The following is a 24373-nucleotide window of genomic DNA, read 5'->3' as shown; positions in this document are numbered from 1 at the left end:
CTCAAATTGAGGTCTCTAAATATCATTTCCACTAAAAGGAACCAAGGCTTCTTAGAGAAATAGCTAAATTCAAATCTGGAACAAGAAACACTTAACAGGAGCCTGAGATATCTTGCAGTGACAAAAAGCAAGAAAACTAAGATTAAAGATTTATATCAAAAAGATATGAGATAAAATTTGTAAAAATTACTGGTAGAATCTCGGTGGTGGGCACATGAGTGGTTACCGTATAATTCTTTGAACTGAGTAAAGTAAGCCAGAAGGAAAAACATAAATACAGTATACTAACGCATATATATGGAATTTAGAAAGATGGTAACAATAACCTGGTGTATGAGATAGCAAAAGAGACACTGATGTATAGAACAGTCTTATGGACTCTGTGGGAGAGGGAGAGGGTGGGAAGATTTGGGAGAGTGACATTGAAACATGTAGAATATCATGTAAGAAACGAGTTGCCAGTCCAGGTTCGATGCGCGATACTGGATGCTTGGGGCTGGTGCACTGGGACGACCCAGAGGGATGGTGTGGGGAGGGAGGAGGGAGGAGGGTTCAGGATGGGGAACACATGTATGCCTGTGGCGGATTCATTTTGATATTTGGCAAAACTAATACAATTATGTAAAGTTTAAAAATAAAATAAAATTTAAAAGAAAAAAAATAAAAACTTTTATAATGAAGTACTAAATGCTATTTTGCCCCTCCTACCGTCTTGTTGGGGCTTCTCCTTTGCCCTTGGATGCTGAGTATCTTTTTTTGGTGGGATCCAACATTCTCCTGTCGATGGTTGTTCAGCAGCTAGTTGCGGATCTTGGTGTTCTCACAGGGGAAGATGGGTGCCAGTCCTACTCTGCCATCTTACATGTAAGGCCACTGTAGGGAGGGAACACAGCCCCACCCATCAGCAGAAAATTAGGTTAAAGATTTACTGAGCATGGCCTTGCCCACCAGAGCAGACCAAGACCCAGTTTTAGTCATAGCCAGTCTTTCCCACAAAGAGGCTTCCACAAGCCTCTTATCCTCATCCATCAGAGGGCAGACAGAATGAAAGCCACAATCACAGAAAACTAACCAATAGATCACATAGATCACAGCTTTGTCTGACTCAGTGTAACTATGAGCCATGCCGTGTAGGGCCACCCAAGATGGACCAGTTAATGGTAGAGAGTTGGACAAAATGTGGTCCACCTGAGAAGGGAATGGCAAACCACTTCAGCATTCTTGCCTTAAGAACCCTATGAACAGTATGAAAAGGCACATGAATATGACACTGAAAGATAAACTCCCCAGGTCAGTAGGTGCTCAATATGCTACTGGAGAAGAGCAGAGCAGTACCTCCAGAAGAAATGAAGAGGCTGAGTCAGAGTTAAAACAGTGCCCAGTTGTAGATGTGTCTGGTGGTGAAAGTAAAGTCTGATGTTGTAAAGAACAGTATTGCATAGGAACCTGCAGTGTTAGGTCCATGAATCAAGATAAATTTGGAAGTGGCCAAACAGGAGATGGCAAGAGTGAACATCAGCATTTTAGGAATCAGTGAACTAAAATGGATTGGAATAGGTGACTTTAACTCAGATGACCATTATATCTACTACTGTGGGCAAGAATTCCTTAGAAGAAATGGATTAGACCTCATAGTCAACAAAAGGGTCCAAAATGCAGTACTTGGGTATAATCTCAAAAACAACAGAATGATCTCTGTTCGTTTCCAAGGCAAACCATTCAGTATCTCAAGTCATCCAAGTCTGTGCCCCAACCACTAATGCCAAAGAAGCTGAAGTTGAATGGTTCTGTGAAGACCTGCAAGACCTTCTAGAACTAACACCCGAAAAGGATGTCCTCTTCATTATAGGGGACTGGAATGCAAACGTAGGAAGTCAAGAGCTACCTGGAGTAACAGGCAAATTTGGCCTTGGGGTACAAAACGAAGCAGGTCAAAGGCTAACAGATTTTGCCAAGAGAATGCACTGGTCATAGCAAACACCTTCTTCCAACAACACAAGAGAAGACTCTACACGTGGACATCACCAGATGGTCAGCACTGAAATCAGATTGATTATATTCTTTGCAGCCAAATATGGAGAAGCTCTATACAGTCAGCAGAAACAAGACCAGGAGCTGACTGTGGCTCAGACCATGAACTCCTTATTGCCAAATTCAGACTTAAATTGAGGAAAGTAGGGAAAACCACTAGACCATTCAGGTATGACCTAAATCAAATCCCTTTTTTTTTTTAATCAAATCCCTTATGATCATACATTGGAAGTGAGAAATAGATACGAGAATTTCGATCTGATAGAGTGCCTGAAGAACTATGGATGGAAGTTTGTGACATTTTACAGGAGGCAGTGTAAGACCATCCCCAAGAAAAAAAATGCAGAAAGGCAAAATGGGTTTCTGAGGAGGCCTTATAAATAGCTATGAAAAGAAGAGAAGCAAAGGAGAAAAGGAAAGATATACCCATCTGAATGCAGAGTTCCAAAGAATAGCAAGGAGAGATAAGAAAGCCTTCCTAAGTGAATAATGGAAAGAAATAGAGGAAAACAACAGAATGGGAAAGGCTAGAGATCTTTTCAAGAAAATCAGAGCTACAGAGGGAACATTTCATGCTAAGATGAGCACAGTGAAGGACAGAAACGGTATTGACCCAACAGAAGCAGAAGATATTAAGAAGAGGTGGCAAGAATACATAGAACTATACAAAAAAAGATCTTCATGACCCAGATAACCATGATGGTGTGATTACTCACCTAGAGCCAGGCATCTTGGAGTGCTAAGTGAAGTGGGCCTTAGGAAGCATCATTATGAACAAAGCTAGTAGAGCTGTAATTTCAGCTGAACCATTTCAGCTCCTAAAAGATGATGCTGTGAAAGTGCTGCACTCAATATGCCAACAAATCTGGAAAACTGAGCAGTGACTACAGAACTGGAAAAGGTCAGTTTTCATTCCAGTCCCAAAGAAGGACAATGCCGAAGAATGCTCAGACTGCTGCACAATTGCACTCATCTCACACACTAGTAAAGTAATGCTCTAAATTCTCCAAGCCAGGCTTCAACAGTATGTGAACCAAGGACTTCCAGATGTTCAAGCTGGATTTAGAAAAGTCAGAGGAACCACAGATCAAACTGCCAACATCCATTGGATCATAGAAAAAGCAAGAGAGTTCCAGAAAAACATCTGCTTCATGGATGCTAAAGCCTTTGACTGTGTGGATCACAAGAAACTGTGGAATGTTTTTGAAGAGATGGGAATACCAGACCACCTGACCTGTCTCCTGAGAAACCTGTATGCAGGTCAAGAAGCAACAGTTAGAACCGGACATGGAACAACAGACTGGTTCCAAATTGGGAAAGGAGTACATCAAGGCTGTATATTGTCACCCTGCTTATTTAACTTATATGCAGAGTACATCATGCAAAATGCTGGGCTGGATGAAGCACAAGCTGAAATCAAGATTGCAGGGAGAAATATCAATAATAACCTCAGATATGCAGATGACACCACCCTTATGGCAGAAAGAGAAGAGGAACTAAAGATCTTGCCTCTTGATGAAGGTGAAAGAGGAAAGTGAAAAAGTTGGCTTAAAGCTCAGCATTCAGAACACTAAGATCATGGCATCTGGTCCCATCACTTCATGACAAATAGATGGGGGGAAAATGGAAACAGTGGTAGACTTTATTTTCTTGGGCTCCAAAATCACTGCATATGGTGACTGCAGCCATGAAATTAAAAGACACTTGCTCCTTGGAAGAAAATCTATGACAAACCTAGACAGCATATTCAAAAGCAGAGACATTACTTTGCTGACAAAGGTCCCTCTAATCAAAGCTATGGCTTTTCCAGGGGTCATGTATGGAAGTGAGAGTTGGACTATAAAGAAGGCTGAATGCCAAAGAATTGATGCTTTTGTACTGTGGTGTTGGAGAAGACTCTCAAGGAGATCAAACCAGTCCATCCTAAAGGAAATCAGTCCTGAATATTCATTGGAAGGACTGATGCTGAAGCTTTGGCCACCTGCTGCAAAGAGCCGACTCATTAGAAAAGACCTGACTCATTAGAAAAGACCCTGATGCTGGGAAAGATTGAAGGCGGGAGGAGAAGGGGACAACAGAAGATGAAATGGTTGGATGGCATCACTGACTCAATGACATGAGTTTGAGCAAACTCTGGGAGATGGTGAAGGACAGGGAAGCCTGGCGTGCTGCAGTCTATTGGGTTGCAAAGAATGGGACACGACTGAGCAACTTAACAACAACAGTGATGAAGTAGTGGAGATAAAAGGGGACAGGCACCACTCTGGAGTAGCTCTTGCTGGTTAAAGATGAGAGCATCAAGATTTTAATGACTGCAGTTGATTGAAACACATGAATTGAAAAAAGTCTTTGAAAAAATTGGGAGAAGGCAATGGCACCCTACTCCAGTACTGTTGCCCAGAAAATCCCATGGACGGAAGAGCCTGGTAGGCTGCAGTGCATGGGATCGCTAAGAGTCAGACACGACTGAGCGACTTCACTTTCACGCATTGGAGAAGGAAATGGCAACCCACTCCAGTGTTCTTGCCTGGAGAATCCCATGGATGGAGAAGCCTGGTAGGCTGCAGTCCATGGGGTCGCACAGAGTCGGACACGACTGAAGCGACTTAGCAGTAGCAGCAGCAGTTGATTGAAACACATGAATTGAAAAAAGTCTAGTTAATGATGCAACAACAGTGGGGTTTTTTGGGGACAGTATCTTGTCATTCTGAAAATTAGTAAATGAGAAAAAAATCAAGCATTTACTTTGCCTTTCCTATATTTACCTGTAATCAAGCAGTTGATAAAGTATCTTATTTGTAGAATTTCAGCTAATCAATATATACAGAAGGGACAATACAGTTAGAAAATTGCCACTTGCATTCCCTAAAGAGATGATAGATACAGATGACTGCCATTAATAGATGCTAACACCATTAAATGAAAGGCTGGTGGTGAACTCTGTGATGGACAAATTATGTGACAACACTTTTAAAACCACAGTTTCATCCCCTCATCACTAAACGTAATGTCACATCTTCTGTAACTCACAATATAGGAAGTATTTAGCACTTCAGCAAAGTTTCCTTGCCAAAGCACCAAATCTAAAACTGACCAAGCTTCAAGATCTAATGACCTGGGGCAGGACATACGGGGTCTAGAGGATCAGGTTGAAGGTTACCACAAGGGATGGCACTGGCAAGTGTTGAAATGTGGGGAATAGTACAGAATCAATGACCTGTTTTACTTCAACAAGTAAATGGCTTGAAAACAAAGGGCCAGGAGAGGGGAATGCTTTAGTTCAGTTCAGTTCAGTCCAGTCGCTCAGTAGTGTCCGACTTGTTGCGACCCCATGAACCGCAGCATGCCAGGCCTCCCTGTCCATCACCAACTGCCGGAGTCTACCAAACCCATGTCCATTGAGTCAGTGATGCTATCCAACCATCTCATCCTCTGTCGTCCCCTTCTGCTCCTGCCTTCAATCTTTCCCAGCATCAGGGTCTTTTCCAGTGAGTCAGTTCTTCACATCATGTGGCCAAAATATTGGAATTTCAGCTTCAGCATCAGTCCTTTCAATGACTATTAAAGACTGATTTCCTTTAGGATGGAGTGGTTGGATCTCCTTGCAGTCCAAGGGACTCTCAAGAGTCTTCTCCAGCACCACAGTTCAAAAGCATCAGTTCTTGGCACTCAGCTTTCTTTATAGTCCAACTCTCACATCCATACATGACCCCGGGAAAAACCGTAGCCTTGACTAGACAGACCTTTGTTGGCAAAGTAATGTCTCTGCTTTTACATATGCTGTCTAGGTTGGTCATACTTTTCCTTCCAAGGAGTAAGTGTCTTTTAATTTTATGGCTGGACTGCTTTAGACTAGGCTTAAGTCATATCAACCAAATGCAGTGTATGAACCTAGTTTGGGTCTTCATTTAAATAAGCCAGTTGTAAAATAGTATTTTTGAAGCAATTGGAAACAGTTGAATATGGCCTGTTCATTAGATGATTATAATAAATTGTTAATTTTGCTGGGTATAATAATGATGTTGTGGTATATTTTTTTAAAGCCCTACATCCTCCATACTTGGTATTTACCATCGTGACCTGGAAACTCTCCTAGCCTTTCCATCAGTTCTCAAGCTTTTTTTTTTTTTTTTTTTAATCTCAGAATCCTTTTACACTCTTAAACATTACTGAAGATCCCCCCCAAAAGCTTTTGTTTGTGTAAATTTTATCATCAGTATTTATTATATTGCTTCCTGGGTGGTGGCTCAGGGTGAAGAATCCACCTGCCAATGCAGGAGACGTGGATTCCGTCCCTGGGTCAGGAAGATCCCTTGGAGAAGGAAATGGAAACCCACTTCATTATTCTTGCCTGGAAAGTCCCATGGACAGAGTAGCCTTATGGGCTACAGTCCATGGGGTTGCAAAGAGTTGGACATGATTGAGTGACTAAGCACACAAACAGTGAATACTTGGAGGTTCATTGTATTTTTTCTCTACTTCTGTGTATGTTTGGAATTTTCTAAAATCATTTTTTAAAAATACCACGTGGTCATTAAAAAAAGGAGGCTCTTTGGTATGTAGTGATGAAATGATCTCCATGGTTTATGTGAAAAAAAGTGGAACTGTGGTGATGAGTTACTATTTGTGTTAATAAAGAGGGAAGAAAATATTCAAGAAAGTTTCATGAAGAAGCAATTAGGAGACAGAGGTAGGAGAGAAGGCTGGAGATGAAAGAGAAGACTTGCTTTTCAACTGTCCGTTCTCTTGTACTTTTTTTTTTAGCTTGTGCAGTGTGTATCATTGAAAAAAAATGGAATTGAAAACTACAATTTTAGACACACAACTGTGTACATTTAGAATAATAGAATGTTAATGATGGAAGGGATTTAGGAATTAACTGGACTACCTCATTTTAAAACTGAGAAAGATGAAGTATAGGTTTTTTTCCCCAGTTGTGTGGCTGACTGGGATAAGGCATACCTGTGATCCATGTCTCCTTACTGTCCTCCTCTAAAAAGTAGACAGCTTATAACTGTGTTTTAAACTTCAACTGTTTATATTAGGTGGAAATTTGATTAATATGTTGGTGCCACTTTGGGGACATAGTACCTGCTTTCTTACACTGTTCATATGGTCCTGAGACCGTGTGTGGGAAAATCATGTAGTTTATGGATGCCAGGGATGCTGTTCCTGGGGCTTTATTTATTTTTAATGAACTCAAGAAACTCAAGCATTCTAAATATTTCATTCACTCCATTTGGCTGTCAGAAATTTCCTTGGGAATAATGCTTGGCATTCTTCTTGTCCAATTATAAAAGTCTGAAATACTTGTTCTAAAATATTCAAGCTATACACAAGGTTTTAATGTGAAATGCCTCCTCCTCCTTAGTGTCGCCAAGTGTACTGTACAGAGGCAGCCATTGTTTCTCGGGTGAATGCTTTGAAATCAATGTTTAAGTTGAGGTTTTAGAAGTTCCCATAGTATAGAGAGAGTGTAGGTAGCTTTACTTTTCCTGTGATATCTCAGACTGTTTCTCCCTTTCCTACCTGCTTCTCTTCCTGTATTTCTCTCGAAAAATGAGTATCGATTTCCACCTACTGACCTCAGTTAGAAGTCATAGCTTCTGCATCCCTTTCACAGCACCCTAATTTCTGGTTAGCTACCAGTTGTCATAGCTGTTTCCTAAATATGACTTGTATCAGTCTCTTCTCCTGGCACCTTGGTTACATCCAGCTCCCTTATCCTCTCTAACTGAACTTATCCCACCCACCGCCCAGCATTCATTCAGCTTCCAGATTCAAGCTTCTGAAACACAAGTGCAATTGCTGTATTCCTTCTCAAAAACCAAGGTGGATTCCCAGTTGCATTCAATTATCGTAACTCCTTGATGCGCTTCCTGTATGAACTTTTTACACTAGTCTCAGTTAATTTATCAGCTTCCTCTGTTGCCCTCTTCCTCCTTCCCATCTTGCACCCTTCACCATATTAAACTGCTTGAATTTCTCAGCATTCTCTGGCTATAATATATTGTTTCCTGCATGTGTGGCTGTGTGATTACAGTGCCCTTTGCCTGGAACCCTCTCCTTTCTGGGCTCAGTAAATTTCTCTTCTAGGTTCAGCTTGAATGTTCCCTCTTGAGGAGTATTCTGGGATCCTCTCAGAATCTTCTTTCCCTCGTAATAGTCCTTACCAACATGATGCTGTGGCTGCTTGGGCCCTTTGTTAGATCAGCGGTTGGCAAACTTTTTGCAGAAAGGACTAGATAGTAAATATTTTTGGCTTTGTGGGTCATGTGATCCCTGTGAGGACTACTCAGTCATCTGGCGGTCAGAGGCAGGCATATACACTGGTTGAATCCTGGCTCAGTGCTCACCCTTTCTGTACCCCTCACCACATCACCAAATCATCTAAAGCTTGGTTTCCTCATCATTATAATGATAAAAATTACATAATGCCTGAAATGTGTGATGGTTTGAAAATTAGGGATAGTATATTAAAAGTAGGATGTAAAATGGCAGCACCTAGCACAAATGGGCACTGAATAAATACTACCTGCTGCTGTTTTTATTTATCCCCCTACTGTTCGTCTCCCTTCGCCTCCCGCAGCTTTTTCAATATTTCTAAGAGTTATGGGGAGGAGTTAAGGTTTACAGGAACAACTCAATCATTCCGGTAGGTTATGTTCATACAGTGTGATCCAGCAACTTTAAGTCTTCTTTATATAACCTGCAAATACAGCCAAGTTAACTGCGTTTCTTTAGTCATCTTTTTCAAAATTAAAAAGTCATTACCAGGTAATATACAGTGCAGTGTGTTAACGTATGGACGTTCATTTGGAAACAGGGCAGGACACTCAATCACTTAGAACTCTAGCAGTATACTCCATACCTGGGACGCATACTAAGGAGTGATATCTGTTCTTAAAATACCTTGTTCCTACCGAAGTAAAAATTGCAGAATATCTTTTCATAGCACAGTCCTTGTACTTGGCAGGGAATTTCCTCTTTTGTTAAATAAGCAACCTGGTTAGCTAGAAAATGAAGGAATTTTGTAAACTGACTGTTTTCATTTATTTGTTCTTTCTTTTTAGCAGTATTTTGAGCTGTGCAGGAAAAAAATGAGCTTAAGGGTAAATGACTTTAAAGCTCAAGGAATTGAAACTACTAGTGCTTGGCCTTGTGGTAGTTTGTTGACTTAATTTGAACAAGTTATTTCACCTCATACTCGGCTTTACTCATCTTTTAAAACATTTTATAGGGTCCTTATGTCCAAGAACTTGTGTAGCTGTTCTTTAAAACATTCTGTAAAAAATAGTAAATTTATCTGGAATCCAAGTGCAGATAACATTCACTATTCAGTTCAGTCGCTCGGTCGTGTCCGACTCTGCGACCCCATGAACTGCAGCATGCCAGGCCTTCCTGTCCATCACCAACTCATGGAGTTCACCCAAATGCATGTCCATTGAGTCAGTGATGCCATCCAACCATCTCATCCTCTCATCCCCTTCTCCTCCTGCCCTCAATCTTTCCCATCATCAGGGTCTTTTCAAATGAGTCAGCTCTTCACATCAGGTGGCCAAAGTATTGGAATTTCAGCTTCAGCATCAGTCCTTCCAATGTATATTCAGGACTGATTTCCTTTAGGATGAACTGGTTGGATCTCCTTGCAGTCCAAGGGACTCTCAAGAGTCTTCTCCAACACCACAGTTCAAAAGCATCAATTCTTTGGCGCTCAGCCTTCTTCATAGTCCAACTCTCACATCCATACTTGACCACAGGAAAAACCATAGCCTTGACTAGACGGACCTTTGTTGACAAAGTAATGTCTCTGCTTTTCATTATGCTGTTTAGGTTGGGCATAACTTTACTTCCAAGGAGCAAGTGTCTTTTAATTTCATGGCTGCAATCACCATCTGCAGTGATTTTGGAGCCCAGAAAAATAAAGTCAGCCACTGTTTCCACTGTTTCGCCATCTATTTGCCATGAAGTGATGGGACTGGATGCCATGATCTTCGTTTTCTGAATGTTGAGCTTTAAGCCAACCTTTTCACTTTCCTCTTTCACCTTCATCAAGAGGCTCTTTAGTTCTTCACTTTCTGCCGTAAGGGTGGTGTCATCTGCATATCTGAAGTTATTGATATTTCTCCCAGCAATCTTGATTCCAGCCTGTGCTTCCTTCAGTCCAGCATTTCTCATGATGTACATTCACTATTATGTTTATCTTATTTTTATGAAGGGACACATAATAGTTAGAATGGGCTTGACTGTAAAAGCAGTTGGCAGGGCATGTCACGGATTTGATAGGTTGCAGCCCTTGTACCATCTGGGTGATCAGCAGAGCTGTCTGGTGGTAATGACATTGTTGAGGGGCTGTCAAATGCTAGGGGCATCACGTCGTTGGAAATTATGTTAAGTGCATTATTGCCTGCAGTTTTCTGGAAATCAGTAATACATCTAAAATATATAGCTTGCCAGTCAGGATTTTCCATGTTGTAGATTATCACCGTAGATAATTAATTTTTTTTTTTTTTAAGAAAATTATTTCCAGTGAATTCCCTGGCAGTCCAGTAATGGTGAGGATTCCGCTTTCACGGAGCATATGGAGTGCTTTTTCCATTGTTGAAGACCCGGGTTTTATTCCTGGTTGGGGAACTAAGATCCCACAAGCCATGCAGTGTGGCAGAAAAAAAGTTTGCAGAACTTTAACATGGAATAGGATTTAGAAAAGGCAGAGGAACCAGAGATCAAACTGCCAACATCCACTGTATCATCGAAAAAACATGAGAGTTCCAGAAAAAATCTACTTCTGCTTTATTGATTATGCCAAAGCCTTTGACTGTGTGGATCACAACAAACTATGGAAAATTCTTAAAGAGATGGGAATACCAGACCACCTTACCTGCATCCTAAGAAATCTGTATGCAAGTCAAAAAGCAACAGTTAGAACTGGACATGGAACAACAGACTGGTTCCAAATTGGGAAAGGAGTACATCAAGGCTGTATATTGTCACCCTGCTTATTTAACTTACATGCAGAGTACATTATGCAAAATGCCAGGCTGGATGAAGCACAGGCTGGAATCAAGATTGCAGGGAGAAATATCAATAACCTCAGATACACAGATAACATCATCCTTACAGCAGAAAGAGAAGAAGAACTAAAGAGCCTCTTGATAAAAGTGAAAGAGGAGAGTGAAAAAGTTAAGTTAAAACTCAACATTCAGAAAACGAAGATCATGGCGACTGGTCCCATCACTTCGTGGCAAATAGATGGGGAAACAGTGGAAACAGAGACTTTATGTTTTTGAGCTCCAAATCGCTGCAGATGTTGACTGCAGCCATGAAATTAAAAGATGCTTGCTCCTCGGAAGAAAAATTATGACCAACCTAGACAGCATATTAAAAAGCAGAGACGTTACTTTGCTGACAAAGGTCTGTCTAGTCAGGGCTATGGTTTTTCCAATAGTCATGTGTGGATGTGAGAGTTGGACTATAAAGAAAGCTGAGAACGGAAGAATTGCTTTTGAACTGTAGTGTTAGAGAAGACTCTTGAGAGTCCCTTGGACTGCAAGGAGATCCAACCAGTTCATCCTAAAGGAAATTAGTCCTAAATATACATTGGAAGGACTGATGCTGAAGCTGAATCTCCCAATACTTTGGCCACCTGATGTGAAGAGCTGACTCATTGGAAAAGACCCTGATGCTGGGAAAGATTGAAGGTGGGAGGAGAAGGGGGTGACAGGATGAGATGGTTGGATGGCATCACCAACTCGATGGACATGAGTTTGAGAAAGCTCTGAGAGTTAGTGATGGACAGGGCAGCCTGGTGTGCTGCAGTCCATGGGGTCGCAGAGTTGGACATAACTGAGCAGCTGAACTGAACTGAACTGAACCTAGCACAAATCTACTCCTACTATGCTATTGGCTGTGGGAATGGAAACTTAGCAGAGACCAAAGGGAGAGGACAATAGAGAGAGGGAATATGGATAGCTTCTCCAGCTGGAGCTGCCTGGTATTAGTCTCTTTCTGGCTGGAAAAGACTGAGAAGGTTGTTTCTCAAATCTCTCTTTCCCTCTCTTTTAGCTCCAGTCCAACATTTATATGATTATCTTCTCATATTATCCATTAGATGTCTCATTGAACCCTCAAATTCATGTTCAGAGGACAGTTTCCTTGTGGTTCCCTCCTCCACCCACCGTTTCACATTCTCTGGGAGGGCAGCTCCCCCATTGACCTGGCCCACATCCTATCAGTCACTGGCCCTGTGGACTCTTCCTTCTGTATTTCTGGAAATGTGTCACTTCCTTCCAACTCCCACTTTGATCCTTCTCCTTTCTTAGCCTGAATTAACTGCAGAAGTGAATTCTCTTACCAGGTTTGCCCATATCCAGTCCAAGTCAGAGTGATCTTTCTAAAACACAAATTGGGTTATGTCATTTCCTTATTCTAACGGCCTCAGTGACTTACTCATTGCCTTCAGGTTTCCGTCCAAACTCTTTATAATTAGACCCCTGCCTTTTTGTTCAACCTCTCTAACCTCATCTGTATGCTCTCTGCATTCCTGTTTTAAAAGCAGTTGTTTGTTCCCCTAGTTACTGGTCCATTCTTTCATTTGCTCATCAAACATTTTTTGGCCACCTGTATATACGGGTCAGGGGCTGTACTTAAGGATTGGGTGTGAGGCAATCAACTGCACCGGTCCTTAGACCTTTCACTGACCTTTCATACAATTAATCAGGATAGAATAGATTATGTTGCCTATCAGCCATGGGCTTTCAAAGGCTCTGCTCCACACAGGAGCTCTCTTCTGTTGAAGGGGCTTAGGCTTGTATCTGCACCAACTGGAACTCACCATGTTCTTGGACACTGTGACAGAGGAGGAGAGAGATTGCGTTGGCTTCTCCCTTTCTCAGCCCAAAAGTGACACGTCTCTTCTGCTCATATTTCGTTATGCAAAACTAGTCAGATGGTCCCACCTAACAGCAAAAGGAGGCTGGATACTGTAGGCAAGAGCAAGAAATATTTACTGAGCATTATGGTGTGTAGTCACTGAAATATAATCAGTCACCTGACTTCTTGTTGACCTTTGAATTTCTCAAGAGCTGGGGCTGTATCTGCGTTGCTTTGTATCCTAGGCACAGGGCCATATGGTAGGTTTCTGGTGGTTTTTGTTGTTGTTGAATGAGTGTCCTTTTTTTTCTCCAGATTTGTTTATTTTATTTTTGGTTCTGCTGGGTCTTGGTTGCTGCACAAGTTTTTCTCTAGTTGCTGTGTGTGGGCTCCTCGTTGTAGCTCTTATTGTGGAGCAGGGGGTCTGGGGCTGCAGCAGTTGTGGCTCCTGGGCTCCCAAGCACAGCCTCAGTAGTTGTGGTGCCGGGCTTAGTTGCTCTGTGGGATCTTTCCAGATTGGGGGTGGAACCCATGTCTCCTGTGTTGGCAGGTGGATCCTTTACCACCGAGCCACCAGGGAAGCCCCAAGTGTCCTTCTTTGGCAGGTGGATCCTTTACCACCGAGCCACCAGGGAAGCCCCAGGTGTCCTTCTTTAACTTGAATTCAACTCAAATCACTTCTTTTAAGAAACTTTCCCTTACCACCCCCTACCGTCTCCTTGCAACCTGACTTTTCAGTCTGATTGTGATTTTCTCTGCATACCTCAACCAAAGCACTCCTCTCACTGTATTATATTCTTTTGGAAATTTGTATTAAGCAGTTTAAAACTTAAGAAATAAAACATTAAAAAAAAGAGAAATAAAACATTACTATTTTAGCTGCAGCCCTTTATGTATCTCTCTCCAGATCTATATTTTTTCACTGCACATTTGTCCCTAATCAACCCAGTGATTTTTTTCTGTGTCCTTGAGGATACTAAGTTGTCATGAATCCAAGAATTCATATATGGGTGGGTGTGTTCTGTGGGTTTGTTTATCCATTTCTGCCTGAATACCACTTGTCTCGATGCAGAGAGCTTCACAAAAGGTCTGGTACTTGGTTGGCCAGTTCCCCACTTTGATCTGCCTCAGAATTGCAGAGGTTCTAATCTACATCTCCAGTTCCTGGCTCCTTACAGTGCTTAATGAATATTTGTTGAATAAATGGCAATTTTTTTTTTCCTTAGAGCGTCATTTTCAGAATCTTTTAGGAGCTTTGCCATTTAATCTCTTTTTAGATAATATGTATTTAAAAGTCAAGCTTCACAATAAGAATTTACTGAGCAAAACACCACTTACTGTAAGACAGGAAGAAGTAAAGTCTCTGGCGAAAATAAAGAATATTTTGTTTTCAGTTTTTGCAGTGAATTTTCAATGGGTTGTCAAGGAAACTTTCTGAGGAGAAGAACTATTTGCTGGTAATAGTGTTTGCTTTGAAGTATGACTACAAAGTAACGCGGCTGGCTTTCTCCAGCCTCAGTGTTGTATGTAGTCTTACCTCATAGAGTCGTGCTTTGAATGTAAAAAGCAATCACACTGGCTAGATTTACTAGCTAATATTTCACATTGATTGATATTTAGAAATTAAATTACTCTCTATGGTAGTTTCTTTTTCATTGCTTTAACTTTGAAATGTCCCTATAAAGTTCTTTCATTTCGACTGAAACCTAATTGGATGGCCCTAGTCAGCCTCTGAAGCAAATGATTAGATTTAGAATGGCTGGTAAACACTTTGCCAAGAAGTGGGAGAACTGTAGGAAGAAGGACTACATGTTGTTATTTATATACCAAATCAGTGAAGGATTAACACATTTTTCTACTTTTCCTTCTGGAATCTCCCTTGCAGATTAAATAGATATGACATTATTTAAAGAGTTTTTGGAGGACTTTTTTTTTTTTTTTAACTTTTGGCTTGAATTAATAAATGTGTTTATATTTGGGTTTATTTTTTTAATCAGAAATTTTTCGAAATGTATGATTGGCCACAGTTTTTGAGGAGAATGGGTATGGCAGTGATCCCCTTTTTCTTTAATGGGAGTGATTTTATATAATAATGAAACTAAGGATAGCCTTCCGGAAGGCCACTCCTCTGGAGTGTAGACTCTGAACAAGATAGTGGTGGCACTATTTAGGCTTTTAAAAAATTGGTGTGATTTGCATCCACCAGTCTCCTTTCTGTCTCTATGTATTTACCTATTCTGCATATTTTATATAAATGGAATTATACATAATGTGACTTTTTTTTGAGTTTGGCTTTCACTTAACCATAATGTTGGCAAGGTTCATCCACTGCGTAACATTTATCAGAATGTTATTCCTCTTTATGACTGAAAACTAATCCTTTTATGTACATGCCACATTTTGTTTATCCACTCATGCGTTGATGGACATTTGAGTTATTTCTCCTGTTTGGTTATTATGAATAATACTGCCATGAGCACTTGTGTCTGAGGGTTAGAGTACCTGTTTTCAGTTCTTTGGGGTATGGTATATACCTGGGAATGGAATTGCTAGATCAGATGGTAATTTCATGTTTAACTTTTGGAGGAACCACCTGTTTTCTGCAGTGCCTAAACTGTTATATTCCTACCAGCAGTGTATGAAGATTCCAGTTCCTCTGCATCCTTGTCAGTACTTGTTATTTTAAAAACTATAACCATTCTAGTAGGTGTAAAGCGGTATCTCATGATGGGTTTACTTTGTACTTCTCTAGTGACTAATGATGTTGATCACATCTTTTCACATGCTTGTTGGCTCTTTGTATATCTTCTTTGGAGAAATGCTGTTGGTCATTTTTCCCTTGAGTTGTAAGAGTTGGCGTATATATTTTGGATATCGGACCCTTATCAGATAATTTCCAAGAATTTTCTCCCATTCTGTAGATCATCTTTTCACATTCTTGATAATGTCCTTTGATGCACAGAAGATTGTAATTTTGATGACGTCCAACTCATCCATTTTTTGTTTTGTATCTCAGGTTTTTGTTGTCATGTCTTAAGAATTTGGCCTATTTTAGCAAATCCAGGATCATTAAGCTTTACCCCTGTTTATAGACATAGCTCTTAGGTTTAGGTTGTTGGTCCATTTGGAGTTAATTTTTGTATATAATGTGAAGTAAGAGTCCAGTGAAGACTCTTATTTAAAAGCATAATTTCGTGAAACTGCCACATTGTACTTCCTTCCTTCCTCCCTTTCTCCTCCCATCCTCTCGTACTGCCATTCTTCTTTTGGCCATGCTGCAAGGCTTGCAGAATCTTTGTTACCTGACCAGGGATTGAACCTGAGCCCTAACCACTTGGCCACCAGGGAATTCCCTCACTTTGTACTTTTAACATCCCTTGATTAAACATACATACGCACCAACCAAGAACTATTACAGATTTTCTTTTCTTTTTTTTTTTCTTTTGGCTGTTCCTTGTGGCTCTTTTCCCTAACTAGGGATCAAACCTGCACCCCCTGCAGTGGAAGTGTCTTAACTACTGGACTGCCAGAGAAGTCCCAGTTTATATTGTTTTAAGTTATTCCGTGTTGTATTAATCAAAGCAGAGTTTATATACATTTTAAAAAATAGTGCTTGTAAATTTAAGACAGTATTTTCTCAGCCCATGGACTATATAGTGGTGACTGTATACGGATTCATGGATTTCCCTCTTACAGCTTGTGATCCCCTCTCAGTTTGCAGATCACAGATTTTTAGAGCAGCATCAGGAGAATCTTATCATTCATGACAGGAGGAAAGGGATTAAAGATGAAGAAAAAGGTAGTTTCCAAGGGCTGATGTTGCAGAGAGCTTAAATGGGAGAGAGGAAATGACGGGAGGAGAGTTACCTGGCAGGGAGTCACGGGACCCATGAGGGCCAGAGAGGAACGAGTGATTTCTTGCAGGCAGCAAAGGTGACTGCAGAGTAGCAGGTGAGTGCTGGGGCACGGAAGGGCAGACGGAGGATATGGTTTGGAATAGGGCCTGAGGCTCAGAAGACATCACCAGAAAGAGATTGTTTAGGGAGCAGTTGAGGATTCCTTTAGTTCTAGAAATAATGCCAACCCAACTCCATCTCCAAATGAGGAGTAAAGCTAACTTTGTTTAACATCTGTCCTAGAGAGGGTTAAGGAAAAGGAACTAGGGAAGTCCTAGATTTTATTTTAACCATGCCTAGAATTCTGCTTAAGTTTGAATTAGTAACCTATGTTCTAGATCAATATTTTGTGTTTGTTTGGTTTCTTTTCACTTCATTTTTTAAAAAATTAATTTTATTGAAGTACAGTTGATTTACAGTGTTGTGTTAGTTTCTGCTGTACAGCAAAGTGGCTCAGTTACACGTATGTATATTCTTTTCCATTATGGTTTATCACAGGATACTGAATATAGTTCCTGTGCTCTACAGTAGGACGTTGTTGTTTCTCTACCCTATATATAATAGTTTGCATTTGCTAGTCCCAATCTCCTGATCCTTCCCTCCAACACCAGTGACCCCCCACCCTCCCACATTTTGCTACGTCTGTGAGTCTGTTTCTGATAGATTCATTTTTGTCATATTTTAAATTCCACATACAAGTATATCATATGGTATTTGTCTTCCTTTTTCTGACTTACTTCACGTAGTATGATAATCTTTGGGTCCATCCATGTCACACAAATGACATTATTTCATTCTTCTTTTAGGACTGAATAATACCACACTGTCTGCATGTATATGTGTACACACATGCACACACGCCCTGCGTCTTCTTTGTCCATTCCTCTGTTGATGGGCATTTAGGTTGCTTCCGTGTCTTGGCTAATGTAAATAGTGGTAATGTGAACATAAGGGTGCATGCGTCTTTTCGAGGTATAGTTTTGTCTTGAGTATATGCCAAGAGTGGGATTGCTGGAAAAGGAGCTGTTTTCCCTTGGAGAAAGCAGTGGCAACCCACTCCAGTGCTCTTGCCTGAAAAATCCCGTGGACGGAGGACCCTGGTGGGTTGCACTCCATGGGGTTGCTGGGAGTTGGATTCGACTGAACGACTTCACTTTCACTTTTCACTTCCACGCATTGGAGAAGGATGGCAACCCACTCCAGTGCTCTTGCCTGGAGAATTCCAGGGACGGGGGAGCCTGGTGGGCTGCCATCTATGGGGTCGCACAGAGTTGGACACGACTGAAGTGACTTAGCAGCAGCAGCAGATACTGTTTTCCCTAGTGGCTGTCCTAATCTACATACCCACCAGTCGTATAGGAGAGTTCCCTTTTCTCCACATCCTCTTCAGCATTTAGTTATTTATTATTAAAATTTTTTCGGTTGCACTAGGTCTTTGTTGCTGCATTTAGTCTCTTCTCTAGTTGCAGAGCGTGGGGGCTCCTCTCGAGTTGTGGTGTGTGGACTTCTCGTTGCAGTGACTTCTCTTGGTGCGGGGCACATGCTCTAGAGCACAGGGCTTCAGTAGTTGTGGCCACATGGGCTTAGTTGCTCCTTGGCATGTGGGATCTTCCTGGATCGGGGATCAGATCCAGGTCTCTTTACCACTGAGCCAGCAAGGAAGCCTTGTTTGTACTTTTTAGTAATGGCCATTAAGTGTCATTTCTTGATAAAAAGTTTCCTAGTAAAAGAATTCCAGTTTTACCTCAGGTGAAAGCATGACAACAAGAAATCTCCCTAGTCCTCATGTTGGTGAGAACATTGGGTTCTCAGCGCACGCTTAGAGCTTTGGGTCGTATGTAGTGTCAGCCTGTGGCCGTCAGATGGAGCGGGACCTGGGAAACACAGGAGTGAGAACCTTGGAGGGAAAGTTGGGACTGTGGGCCAGGGCCAGCTCTTCACAGTGCTCACAAGCTCATCAGTGCATCAGTGACAGTCTCGGTTTTGTTTTGTTTGTTTTGAGTGTTTTTGTCAGTTGCATGTTCAAAGGGCTAAAGAGAAAGAAACAAAGGAAAGGGTCGACAGGGCAAGTGACTGAGAATCTGCGGGATACACCTAATGGCCGCTGGGTCAGATGCCCTTCTGCTGTCACTGGACAGATTGTCTGCTTTTCCAAACAGAAGTGGAAGCTACCTTAAAGTGATTTGGAGAGGTATCAACAAAGAATGGGTCCTAGGTACTTCTATTTGTGTGGCATTGAAACTCTGAATTTATATCAGTGTGGCTTTTTGAGTTTTAACGGCCCGCGTGACCTCTGACTTTCAGGTGCTACTTGTGAGCAGCAGTCGTCATCCAGACCGGTGGATCGTCCCTGGAGGGGGCATGGAGCCCGAGGAGGAGCCGGGCACCGCCGCAGTCCGTGAAGTCTGTGAGGAGGTACGCGCTGAGAATGATGTGGCTGCACCATGCGTCCATCACGGCCCTGTAGTTCTTTACTTTATCACCACTCCCTGTGTGAACAGACTCAGGGGCGCAGAGAAAAGGTGCTCAGCACTCACCTCATGCCTCCTTGATCAGAGAGGTGATGAGGTTGTGACATGGTGGTATTTACCAGGCTCTCTCTGCAAGGGGCGATCATAATAGTGACTGTGTGCAATTATACCAGGCAGTTCTCTCTGATTGCCCTTGGATCTCTGCCTGCTCTACCTCTGTTACCTGTGGCAGAAGATTGAGAATCAGATAGTTCATCAGCCCTAAGAAATAAGAGAAGGAGGCAGTATTTATACAAGCAACTTATTCTCGTTAACCTTTGCTTGAGGCGAAGGTAGTGTTGGTTCTCCTTTGCTTCCTGGGTCCTGGCAGTAGAGCAGTGGCTAAAGCAGAAGTTCAGTTTGCCAGAAGCTGTTAAAGGTGCAACTTGAGAGACAATAGTATCTTTTTTATTTGGTAACGTGATACCATATATGTTTTGAGTTCTTGGGCCATGCCCAGTGTATCTTACTGGATACTCTACAGTTAACAGTCAGAAGTCAGATCTTGGTGCTCTTACTTCAAGGGCTTATAGTTTTGTTGGTGAAACTGGTGAAATTGCAATTGCAATTCTAAACCAGGAGGAAGGAACTAGTGTTTCTCCACAGCCTCTTGTGGCAGCACCACACTCTGCTCTGCTTATGTTATCTTGTCTAAGAGTCCTGACTCAGTAATGTAATTTTTACCAGCCCCATGTACTTGCATTGGCCACATAGTGCTTTTTATAGGTTCATTTCCTTGTTCCAGAAGGGACTTAAGACTGATTCTAAGAACATATAAAATAGAGCTTAGAAAAGGTCTGCGTTCTGCATTTCTTTTGGGTCTAGCCCTTGCCAAAGTCTTCTTAGACTAATTTCACTTTAGAATACCCAAGGAATTCTTTCCTTGCTCTGAAGTCCTGCAGAGTTATGTTGGCTCATGACACTATTATTTTATCATATATTTGAGTATCTATAATTATATTGTAACCTCTGAGGACTAAGATTATGTTTCCTATTTTAAATCCTCCCTTCTTGTGCCTAGTACACAGCTGGGTGAATAGAACTTAATTAATACAAGCTTCTATGACAAATGGAACATAAAAATCCTGAAGAAATACCCAGATGGAAATCACCAGAGTTCTTTCTGGAGGATCTCAAAGGTTCAATTATTCAAATAAGTGTGGTAGGGCCAGCTGGTGGACCTAAGCTACATAGTTTAGATTTCAATCCAGTTGACTCCTGTGGGTTCCAAGGCACCCAAGGCAAAAGTGATGTTTGACAGAGTTATTGCAGCTCTTTAGATGGACAGGTTGTTGGAAGACCTGAAGTAGACTGATGGTTCTAGAATAGAGAGGAAGGAAAAAATTCCGAGACCTTGGGCAAACCTTGCAACTTGGTTTTAGAAGTTGTGGGGAGACAAGTTGACAGCTTTACCTCTGTAGAGCACATTTGGATTTGGCATCTTTCTCAGAAAAGTATCAGTTGCTACTCTGGTTGTTTTGAGTACCACGGTTGAAATGTCCCTCGGTTATACAAGTGCAACTAAGATGTCGAAAACTAGATGATTGCAGAAGGAAATGCAGTGAGGGAGTTGGAAAGGATATACAGTGACCCTTTTGTTTCCTGGAAATTGCATACCAGCCTTCAGAAGGTGGAGGAGGGATAGAGTGGGGAGTAGAGGGGACTTGGGACACTAGAAGGTAAACAGTATAGCACAGGTGATTAAACTACGCTTTTCATATGTTCATCACTTACCCACCTCCTGTCTTGAAGGGAATCCCAAGCTCAAAATTAAACCCTGCCTGCCATTCTCAGCCCTGAAGAGTCCTGCTAGACCTTGAGCAAATTTTCCCCCTCCAGGGAAAAGAGTCATACCATACCCTGTTCTTTACTCCAGCATTATTGAGAGGATAGAGAATAAGTGTGTTAGTCGCTCAGTTGTGTCCGACTCTTTGCAACACCATGGACTGTAGCCCACCAGGCTCCTCTGTCCATGCAGTTCTCCAGGCAAGAACTCTGGAGTGGGTAGCTATTCCCTTTTCCAGGGGACCTTTCTGATCCAGGGGTTGAACCCGGTATCCTGCATTGCAGGCAAATTCTTTACCATCTGAGCCACCAGGGAAGTCCATAAATAAAATAAAATACCAAATAAATCAGATATTTGTACAAACAATATAAGAGAAATGCGTCATTACAGAGGCAAACATTTCACTGGCTTACATCAAAATAAAATGGGGGGGCCTGACTTTTCCAATTCTATGTCTGCTAACAGAAAATAAAACTTGAAATCAGTGAGGATGTAGGTAGATGTTTTTGATTGTTCTTGAAGGGTAGTTTTGTAAGCAGAAATCACTATTCAGGGATTTATTTAGTTTTGAAAATGTCATGACTTTATAAAAGCAGACATTCAAAAACTTAGTTCTTTCCTAATGCTTATACATCTGATGGCTGTATTATAAGCATAGGAGATTTTACTAGTCATTTTTAAGGGGCCTTTGGATAATACCTAGGCCAATTCATTGAAGACTTTCAGATGTTTCAGATTGCATTTATAGTAAATTTAATTAACCAGATTGATTTTTGAAGAACTTCAGTTGTCTGACTTTTAAAAAATGAAAGTGTTATGAGGCTCCTTATCAGTAAAGTCATTAAACTTATAGCTAAGATGAATCTTAAATAGTGCCACAGTGCAGAGGTCCCCAACCTCTGGCATGTATGTAATGTCTGATAATCTGAGGTGGAGCTGATGTAATAATGATAGAAATAAAATGTATAATAAATGTAATGTTCTTAACATTGTTAACAATGTTCTTAATTCCAACCTGCCCCCCACCCCGCCAATTCCCCTACTCCTGGTTCATGGAAAATTGTCTTCCACTAAAACAGTCCCTGATGCCAAAAAGGTTGGGACCACTGCCATAGTGTACATAAATTTACTAAGATTTTCAACTTAAAATTCCCATTCAGAAATAAGGTATTCAGTTATACAAGCTAGATCATTTTAAACATTACAAAATCATAAAATATGTCTGGCCTCCTTCACCTTTCCTGTTAAATGAGGCCAGGATTCAGAGTGTCCTGAAAGGAAAAGCTGGTCCAGTTACTATAACTCAGTCAGGACTGTCACTTCACTGGACTTCCCAGGTGGTTCAGTGGTTAAGACACTGAAGGGGACATGGCTTTGATCCCTGGTCAGGAAACTAGGATTCCACATGCCACTCGATGTGGACAAAAAACAGAAGGACTATAATTAAACAAAGATGCATGGTCATCATGCAGTCCACCTGGGTGGTGGTGGGTGTTGAGTGAGCCATCTGGAGTATCTGGCACACCAGCCTAATTTTGTGCTTCACCCTGAAGGTCTTCCTCCATGCAGTCTTTGTGATTCTGTCTTGTTCTCCCTGTGTGTTTCCATTGCAGTGTATTCCTAGCATCTTTTTTTTTTTTTTGCCTCACCATGCAGCATGTGGGATCTTAGTTCCTTGACTAGGGATCGAACCTGTGCCCCTGCATTGGAAGACAGAGTCTTAACCACTGGACCACCGGGAAGACTGTATCCAGCATCATCTTTATCATGTTTTATTCATATCACTTGTCTAGTTGTCTTCTGTGCTAGACTTACATTCTGTGTAGCCAGATTCTGTTCCTTTTCAGTCACTGTTTAATCCCCAGTGCTTAACATATAACTAGTGCTCAAGAAAGGAAGTGCTACAGGTTTTGGGGTGACCACTAGAGCAGCCACATCAATGTGGTTGAGGTAGGCCCTTTTGGATTGCCAGGAGTAGACATGTATCTACAGGTCCCTCAGTTAATTGAGAGACAAGAATATGACAGTATCACAGCCGCTGCCCCATCAGACTGTGCAGAGCTGGGAACTCAGGCCCTGATGCCCAGGCAGGCCTTCTCACAGTGGCTGGATGGACGGTGGGGACGCAGGGCAGCTCTCGGGCCTGGTCACCATGCCTCTCTTCCGCTGTGGAGGCACCGCCTTTCTGAGCTCTTCTCAGCCTTGCCTTCTGCTTATCACTTTTTGTTTGGTGCTCTTCCTGCCTTGTGTGTCACTAACCTATCTGTTGACTCACTCTGTGTGTCTCACACTCAGCTTTCCTGAGAAGAGGACTTGATTGGTTACAGTCTCCAGGCATAGTTGCCATATCACATCCATTCTAGCCATTTGAAGATGTTTGATTTCTTATTCCTCTTAACTGAGCTCAGAATGGCAAGGTCATGTGCTTTAAAAGCATTGCAGCCTGTGCTTAAGTACTGCCTGCAGCAACTGGACCAGCGGTTCTGTGTGTGTAATAATACATTTATTAACACAGGGAAATATTTGCAGCAAATTCCCTAGAGATTAAAGTAGGGTATGAATCAGTGTTTATGATAGAAAACCACTTAGTGAAGAATAAGTATGTGTCTACTTGTATAGAAAGAACAATACCATTGCAGGTGCCAAGCTCTGTTTAAGCATTTGTTGCCTTGTTTTTTCACCATACCTGATGAGGTAGTAACTGTTATCATCTACATTTTATAGGTGAGAAAAAAGTGAGATTGAGTAATTTGTGCAAACTAACTGTGCCCAGCTAGATGTGCTCAACGTGAAATTTGAATCCAAAACATCTAGTCTTAGCACCCATACTCATAATGCCTGGAAAGAATGTCCACCAGGTGTTCACAGTGGTTATCATTGGGTTAGCTCTTAGATTATCAAGTTTTCTGCATTAAACATATATTTGTTCCTAGGAAAACTTTCTGAATAAACGTGAATGTAATGAGGTTATTAAGTCAGTCTAAACTCAACCTGCTCTGAAACTTGGTTCAACCCAGCTTAAAATTTTTAGCATATTGCCTGAATCTCAGAAACAGATCAATCTGTAGCACTTGAATCATTACCAGTCACCACATTTAAAGAACTGAACTCTTCCCTTGTGGAAACTTGCCTTCATTTTTCAGTTGTTTTTAAAGTCCTGCTAGAGTGATCCCTCAAAGGGTTGGAAGGACGAGGCTTTCTCCCAGGGCTGGCCATGGGCCTTGGTCACAGTGCATCTCTAGCAGAGGCTTGTATGTGCCAGCCATGTGATGCTCTCT

At 41.6% G+C, this 24373-nt stretch overlaps 1 protein-coding gene and 1 long non-coding RNA gene across 3 annotated transcripts in view; one reads left to right on the top strand and one right to left on the bottom strand.

Annotated features, from left to right (window-relative positions):
* The window catches only part of NUDT3 (nudix hydrolase 3), a 123194-nt gene that overhangs the window by 50284 nt on the left and 48537 nt on the right, over positions 1–24373 (top strand). For both annotated transcript variants that reach the window (XM_010818064.3, NM_001082466.2), the window contains exon 2: positions 19104–19214. In XM_010818064.3, coding sequence (XP_010816366.1) covers positions 19104–19214 — 111 coding nt within the window. The remainder of the gene's footprint in view (positions 1–19103; positions 19215–24373) is intronic.
* LOC107131710 (uncharacterized) overlaps positions 1–24373 on the bottom strand; it is a 43751-nt gene that overhangs the window by 14891 nt on the left and 4487 nt on the right. The window contains exon 2 of the long non-coding RNA XR_009492512.1: positions 709–24373. This is a non-coding gene — a long non-coding RNA (uncharacterized lncRNA). The remainder of the gene's footprint in view (positions 1–708) is intronic.

Source organism: Bos taurus, chromosome 23, assembly GCF_002263795.3.
Source record: "Bos taurus isolate L1 Dominette 01449 registration number 42190680 breed Hereford chromosome 23, ARS-UCD2.0, whole genome shotgun sequence".
Lineage (NCBI taxonomy): Eukaryota > Metazoa > Chordata > Mammalia > Artiodactyla > Bovidae > Bos > Bos taurus.
This window is presented reverse-complemented; position numbering and strand designations above follow the sequence as displayed.